Source organism: Eumetopias jubatus, unplaced genomic scaffold (assembly GCF_037043125.1).
Source record: "Eumetopias jubatus isolate StellerSeaLion01/CBP00866 unplaced genomic scaffold, mEumJub1_p1.0 scaffold_4, whole genome shotgun sequence".
In the NCBI taxonomy this organism is placed as follows: Eukaryota; Metazoa; Chordata; class Mammalia; order Carnivora; family Otariidae; genus Eumetopias; species Eumetopias jubatus.
This window is the reverse complement of record NW_028274810.1, coordinates 74,883,065-74,890,350: the sequence shown is the minus strand read 5'-3', so window position 1 is coordinate 74,890,350 and position 7,286 is coordinate 74,883,065. Positions and strand designations below refer to the sequence as shown.

At 59.5% G+C, this 7,286-nt stretch overlaps 1 protein-coding gene across 3 annotated transcripts in view; it reads right to left on the bottom strand.

The window, feature by feature from the left end:
• Positions 1-547: 547 nt before the first annotated feature.
• HIVEP3 (HIVEP zinc finger 3) overlaps positions 548-7,286 on the bottom strand; it is a 152,173-nt gene continuing 145,434 nt past the window's right edge. For 2 of the 3 annotated variants that reach the window (XM_028123279.2, XM_088022473.1), the window contains exons 7-8: positions 2,905-3,818; positions 548-1,820 (exon numbers count right to left, since the gene is read on the bottom strand). In XM_028123279.2, coding sequence (XP_027979080.2) covers positions 1,008-1,820; positions 2,905-3,818 — 1,727 coding nt within the window. In that variant the 3' untranslated portion in view covers positions 548-1,007. The remainder of the gene's footprint in view (positions 1,821-2,904; positions 3,819-7,286) is intronic. The other variant, XM_028123280.2, reaches the window with a different exon arrangement.

The window sequence follows — 7,286 nt, the reverse complement described above, 5'->3', positions numbered from 1 at the left end:
GCAATGCACCTTGGATCTTGACCCCTAGGGGTTGGGCCCTGTCACTTCGGCCTTGTGGGTAGTTTCTAGAACAAGGGAGGCAGCCTGTAGCTGGGGCCCTGAAGCAAGGCCTCAGTTAGGTGCCTTGGGAACTAGGAGATGAACAGTCAGGGCTCCTTTCGCAGCTTAGGGGCTAGGGGTGGGGGTGGGGTGGAGGGGAAGGGTTGAGGGTGGGGGACTGGGGGAATTTGTCAGGATGCCAGGATGGGTCCACAACTCAGGCCACCTGGGTATCAGGGAGCTCTGGGGGAAACCAGCAAGCTCCTACCTCCTACCTGCTCCTCTTATTTGTGTTGAAATCCTAAGAAAGGTAACATTTTCTTTTCCTTAGGAAAAAGAAAACTGGGGTTTTCTGGGCCTGCCTGTGGAGGCTGAGTGGGGTCGCCGTTGCCTGTGGCCTCCTGCCATGGGCCGCTGGCCCTTCTGCTGGCAGTGAGCGTGGCCACTAGCTGGGGTGGAATGGGGTGGAATGAAGCAGCAATAAATAGGAACCATACACATCTGTACATAGGAGTGCTTGCTTTTACATTTAATTATATATTTTTTAAAGTTTCTTTTTTTTTCTCCTTCAGTGCATCCCCCTTTCCCTCAGCAAATGGCTACCTCTTGCCGGCCTTGGGGGGGCGGGGTGGCTGCAGACCACAGTGGCCCAGGCTGAGGCCCCACCTACACCCTTTCTCAAAAAAGCACAAAATATTCACAGCCTCAAACTCCTCATGTTTTTTTTTTTTTTTATGTGTGCGTGTGTTTTGTTTGTTTCTTTTCAAGCAACAAAAGGTATATAGAAAAAGGCACAGGTAACTGCATACGTGGGAAGATAGAACAGTTGGGGGCTGAGCAGAAGCTGCTTGGACAGATGGACAGACGGGAGAGGGGGCCCATGAGAGCGAGATGATTCGAGGAAGCTGGCTGTGGAAACGTCTGTTGCTGAACACCGGAAGCCAGATGCTGAAGCAGTCGGAGAGAGGCTAAGTGCTTGGGGGGCCCCTGTCCTTGGGCTGGTGTGGAAGTGCCCCAGGCCCCCCACTTCCTGAGGGCTCGGGGGAGCCCTGACTGGTCCTGGGTTCCCCAGAGAGGTTCCTCCTCCGGGCTGGGAAGCGAGCGGAGGCCTCTGCCAGGCAGCCTATGGAACTGCTGCGGTCCAGGGGCGAGGCGGTGGAGGCCACGGGGTTGGCCAACGTGTGTGGTGACTCCAAGCGGGGGCTCCAGGACTCTGGCCTGTGGCCTTGGGGTAGCCGGGGCGAGGCCTCGTGCGGGGTGCAGGGGCTGTGGGTGGGCACGGGCTCTGCGGGCACCTCAGCCACTCGGGGCTCCCAGTCAGGAGGTCTGCCCAGGCCCCCACTCGTCCTCTCCCCCTCCTTGGGGTAGTCCCTGCCCTCCAGCTCTGACGACAGTGTGAATTTGGATACCTTAGCCACAGGGGACACGGAGGCTGATGAGCTCTCAGTGGGACTCCAGCGGCCTCGCTCCTGGGCCTCCCGGGCCCCTGTCAGATCACTGCCACCTCCTGAGAAGCCACTGACCCAGGCGGCGGTGGGCCCCGGCAGCAGGGTGGGGTGGGCCCCCGGCCGGGCCTGCACCATCTGGATCCCGCCAATGGGAATCAGGGGGCACGGGGCACGGCTCAAGTGCTGGGAGTGCAGAGGGAGGTGGCTGAAGATGTTCTCCTCTGTCCGGGCTGGGGTGTGGCCGTGGAAGTCATGGGGGGCTGAGAAGGGTCGGGAGGAGGGAGGATGAGCAGGGCCAGGTGAGCAGGAGGGACTCCGGGATGCGGCCTTCTGCTGGGGTCAGAAAATAAGACAGGGTAAGGCGAGGGCTGCGTGCTGGCACATGGAGACCCCAAGGCCTAAAGCTGAGGGGTCAGGGGGCTCGCCGGAGACCACACAGGAGTCCTGGCTGAGCTGGGGTGGGAGCTGAGCTCCGACTCCCTGCCCGTGGTGCTTCCCTGTGCTGGTGCGCTCTCTGAGGCGGGCTGTCCCCAGCCCCGCGGTGACCATGAGCACACGAGGTCCCACGGTCTTCGTGCTTCCGGCCAGCGCACCTGACCGCCACGCGCCTGACCCTCTATCTTGGTTCTGCTGCCTCGCCTGTTCCTAGAGTGGTCTTGACCCAACTCTACCCTTGGGTATGAGGTCCCACTCTAGGTTCTTTACCTTCTCCCACCCCATCAGGAATTGTAGTATGACCCCAAAATTAAAGACCAAGGAAAGATTCGCAGCCTGTGTTCCTCTAGGAGCTTGAGCCTCTGATGGTGTCGATGCTGCTGGTAGGGAAGGGTGGCGTTGGGTTATGACAATATGGCGACAGAAAAGGCACTGGGAGGTAAAGGTAAGCTGACAGTGACGGTGTTGCATGGTAGTGGCGGTGATAGGATGGTACTGGGCTGCCAATGTGGCAGCGCTGATGGAGCTGACCCGGCGGTGGCCAGGGCTTGTTAGTGTAGTGAAGGTGGACATGGCGTTGGGGACGGGGACAGTGATGGTGCCGATGGTTTGGCAGGGATGGCGTTGGTTGTGGTGTCTCTGAGGCTGCTGGTGACAGGGCTGTTGGAGATGTGGGGTTGGGGGGCTGGGAGGGGAATGGCACCAGCATTTTTCCGCCTGCATCCAAGGCCAGCCCCAGAGCCCACACTCTGCTGCTTCTGAGGCCACCCTGGCTGACTTCGGGGGCCCGGGCATGGTGCCTGCCCCAGGAGGAGCCCCCCAAACCTCTGCTATGTTGTTAGCAATCACCGAGCTGGCAGGGCTGTGTAGCTATGGGTCTGATGCCTCAGGGAGGAGTGCAGGAGTGCACTGAGTGCCACCCCCCCCCCGCCCCTCCCGGATCAGGGACGAGCAGCCCAGCCGCTCAGGGGCAGGAACTCACCCACGTGGAGGCGCAGGTCTCGGGGCTTCTGCCAAGAAGCTTGTGAGGTAGAGGCGCGGGCAGGTAGAGAGCCCGCGGGGCCAGCCCCGAGCCCGGGCCGCGTTCGCCTGCTGAGGGGCTGCCCGGCCCAGCCCAGGCCCACTTTCCTGGCAGCGCTGACCGTGGCGGTGAGTCGGCCTGGCCCGGGGACCGTCTCCTGGTGGGTGAGTGTCTGGGGGGGCCTGGGTCTGGGGCTCCCTTGCATTCGGGGGGCGGATGCGCTCGAGAGGGCAGTTCTCTTCCTGGGGGGTGGGAGGTGAGAGGAGATAGCTCGAGTCGTGGAGACCCACAAGGGAGAGGGCCCGTCTGGGGGCCAGGCGGGCTGGGGGTGGAGGCCTGTGGCTCTCGGGCCGGTGAGTGTCGCTGGGGAGACGAGTCGCTTTTGCTTAGTGAGTGTTTGTGGGTCAGTTGTGGGCGGCTGCCTGCTTCTTTGCTTGGGGACCATGGCCTCCTTGGGGACACAGCCTTGGAGCTCAGGGCTGAGCCTGTGTCCTTCTCCACGGGGCCCAAAGGGGCCGGTCCCAGCCGGGGGAGGCACAGGGCACTTTGGCTGGACACGGAGCAGCTGCCGGCTGCCAAGCGCTCGGCTTCCAACCCCGAGCTGCCCCGCGTGGCCTGGCCGCCCAGGGTGGCATCTGGGGGCTGAGGGCCCGGACCGGGGGGGGAGTCTGCCGGCAGCAGGGCCGGCGGGCCAGGTGGGGGTGCGTCTGAGGCTGGTCCCGGGGGCTCGTCCTGGCTCTCCTCTCCGTCGTCATCCTCGTCTTCGTCCGGGTCCGAGTCCGAGTCCGAGTCCTCCAGGTCTGAAAACTGGTGCTCCGCCACGGCCTCCGAGCCCTCCCGCCCTTCTGAGTCCAGGAACGGGTCATCACTGGGTCCTGAGGGGTGGACAAAGGAGACCCCGGGGTCACAGCCATCCCCACACGCCTCCCTCTGTGCCTGGGTCCCTGTTTGCAAGCCGGGCCTGATCGTTGTGGTCATGGCTTGAGCTTGTGGAGAGAATGGGGGCCACCACAGCTATGGGAACACTTCATCAGGAGTCCCAGTGAACACCAGTTACCTTGTCATCCACCCTGTGCCAGGTTCCTTCTAAGACCTTCACGCGTGTTAATTTATCTAGTCCTCAAATGATCTCGGGAGGTCGGCATTGTTCTTATCTTCATGTTACAGATGAGGGAACCAAGGTAAGCAAGATTAAGTAGCTCGCTCAAATAAGATAAGTCCTAGGGCTGGGACTGAACCCTAGCAAAGGAGACAAGCTTTTTGTTAGTTTGCCTCTTCACTAGGATGTCAGTGCTGGCTCCCCGCTGAGCCTGTGAAGTCACCTTGCTGTGCTGTCATCTCCCCCTCTGTCAAATGAATGTGACCGTCTCACCTCCCTCACTGGCTTGGCCAGGAGGAGTAAACACAAACCTGGCACAGAGAAATGGCTCAAATAACCACGACCCCGCAATACGTTCATGAAGAAATCTATCATCCTGGGACCCAGCAGCCAGGCTGGCCGGCCCAGCAGCTCCGGCCGTGCTCAGTCTAAACACACATCTGCCACCACGGCCAGGCTGCTGCTGGCTGGCCCAGCAGCATTGGGCAGGTGGCAGGTGCGGGCCTCTGGGGGGTGGGGGTGGGGGGCGGTGGCTAAGCTGGCCTCAGATGGCAGAGCATAGTCCCATCCCTGCTGCTCTTGTCCGAAGGACCTGTTGCACTTGCAGAATTCCTGCCACCCCCAGCCAGGAGGGAATGGAGCTCTGGAATACCTCCTGGTCTGGCTGCTGGTGGGGCAGCCCCGACCAGCTGGGTCACTTCGAACATGACACCAGTCTAGTGTGGGCATCTCTGAGATGGGCAGCAGTCAGGACTCGGGAGAGAGCTCTGCTAACATCTGGTCCACCTGTCAGGCTCCTGAGGGTTTGGGTCCTGCCAGTTCCTCTCCGGGCGTATCGCCAGCCCCACCGCTTCACTTGGACACACCAGCACCCATTCCACCACTGACCAAGAAAGCTGGACACACATGCTCACTCGGACCACGGCTGCAGCCGGGCTTCCAAACTCCACCATGCCCAGCGGCCCTGGGCCTGGAAAGCCTAGTGTTCATGCTTCTGAATAGCTCAGCATGCAGCGGTTAAGATGCCTGAAGTGGATGACAGTGGGTCAAAAACCATGGGGTGAAACTGGGGTTGGCAGGTGAAGGGCAGGCCAAGGGACCAAAGGCAGGGTCTCCTGGCAGCCAGGAGCAGAGAGAAGGCAGGAGGGATGTGGATGGGGGGAGGAGGGTATGCAAAACACATAGTTGCAGTGCCCCAGGCCCTGCCTCAGACCTATTTCAGACCCAGCGGTTAGCCTAGCCTCACCCCTCATTTACATATGGGGAAATCCAGGCCCAGAGGGGGCAAGGCCTTCCTCCCCAAGATCAGCCAAGGAATAGTGGCTGAGTCAGGACTAAGGTTTACAACCCTTGCATTATTAAACTGCCAGTATAAAAATGATGTTTATGCACCGAGAGGCAGGAAATTGTCTGGGTTTGGATCCCAGCTTTACCCTTCCTTGCTGTGTGATGCTGTATAATTGACTTTATGTTCAGTTTCCTCATCTATAAAATGGGGGTAAGAGCAATAAAAGTCACCTCATGAAGCTGGTGGGAGGATCGTGAGGGTCTGACACATAGTAAGTACCCAATAAAACTTAGCAGGTATCTCAAGTACCCCCATACCCCAAGCAGATTATCAGCATTGCAAACATCTCACGGTTGATGGTCAGAGCAGTAATTCTACTAGTGAGGGAGAGTCAAGACCAGTATCCCCTTGATATCCAGCAGGGAGGGCTCCTAAACAGCCTCTTTACCAATGAGGATGTGGAGGCCCAGAGTGGCCTGCCCTAGGCACCCAAAGGAGGAATGATGGAAGCCAAGGGTCCCCTGCCCAGAACATGGTTCTCCAGGCCCCATGCACCCGGGCTCCTGCAGGGCTGTATAGGATGCCCTTGCCAGGGGGGCCCACCCCCAGCACCCCCCATGGCGCTACCAGTCCACTGCTGGGATCACCGGCAAGGCTCCATCCACAAAGCCCAGCCAGCTCCAGGCCTGGGACCAAGGAGGAGATGCAGAACGAAGCCTGTGAGGGCGCTGAGGGGGCCTGGCCACACGGTGGCGCTGGTGCCCAACCTCCTCACTGTCAGGGGCGGGGCTGCGGCGGGGACCTGGTCACAGGGAGGCAGTGGTTTCCAGGCTGTGCTCCCCAGAGCCACTTGGTGTCTAGCAGACAGGCTCCTCCCCGAACCTTCCTCATCATCATGGGAAGTGGCAACTCCGTCCTTCCACTTTCTTAAGCCATAAACCTCGGACTCATCCTTGGCTCCTTTTTTCTCTTTTTTCTCATGCCACCACCAGTAGTCCCCCTTTGTGGTAGCAAAACCTGTCGGCTCCACATGCTGAATGTTTCCAGAACCCTACCACTTCTCCCCACCTCCACCCAGTCCAAGCCAACGTGTGCTCGGCCTGACGACTGCCTCCAGCCGCACCCCTTCTTGACCATCCTCTGCACACAGAGTCACTGAAAGTTGGGGGGACATTGCTGCACTGCCAAGCCCGTCCCTTGACCTTCATGGCCTTGTTCTCTGAGTTCATCTCCCCCCACTTGGGTCCTCGGGGGCTCTGGACCTTCTGTTCCCTCTGCGGGGAGAGCCCTTCCCCAGACCCCCGGCCCCACCCCTGCCAGCTTCCTCACCCCTCCCTTCATGTTCTCTGCTCACACCTACCAGAGTGAACCCTCCCCACATCTCCCAGCCCCTCACTCACATTTTTGCTTCCTACTCACTGACCCTGCCCTATTCCGCATTTGTTCACTGCCCTGCTCCCTTCGAGAATGTAAGCTTCCAGAATAAAACATAGTTCTATTCACTGTGGGATCTCCAGCAGCCCGAACAGAGCCTGGGACAGGCTCAGTAATTATTTCTAGAACAAATATGCACTGATTTTATCCTCAGACAAGGTGGGTATGGTTATCCTTTTTTGCCTCATTGGGAAAATGAGATTGGGAGAGGGGCAGGGACCAGCCCTGGGTCCCCAGGGGACCCTCCGTGAGGTACAAGTTGCAACTTCTTGACTCTCACCCAGGGCGGGCTCTGCACTCGGGCTCTGGCTCCCCCAGTCCAGCCCACCAGGCCCTGGGATGGTGTGCAGCCAGCATTTTGTGTGACCTTGAGCAGCCGCCTTTACCTGTCTGAGCTTTGCTTTCCTCAACCTAAAATGGGGCAACACAAGTTTCTACTGCTAGTTATGAGGACTCAGTGAGACAACAGGTATAAGTGGCCTAACGTGCATTCTGGATAAGCACGGTAACCCCACATTCTCA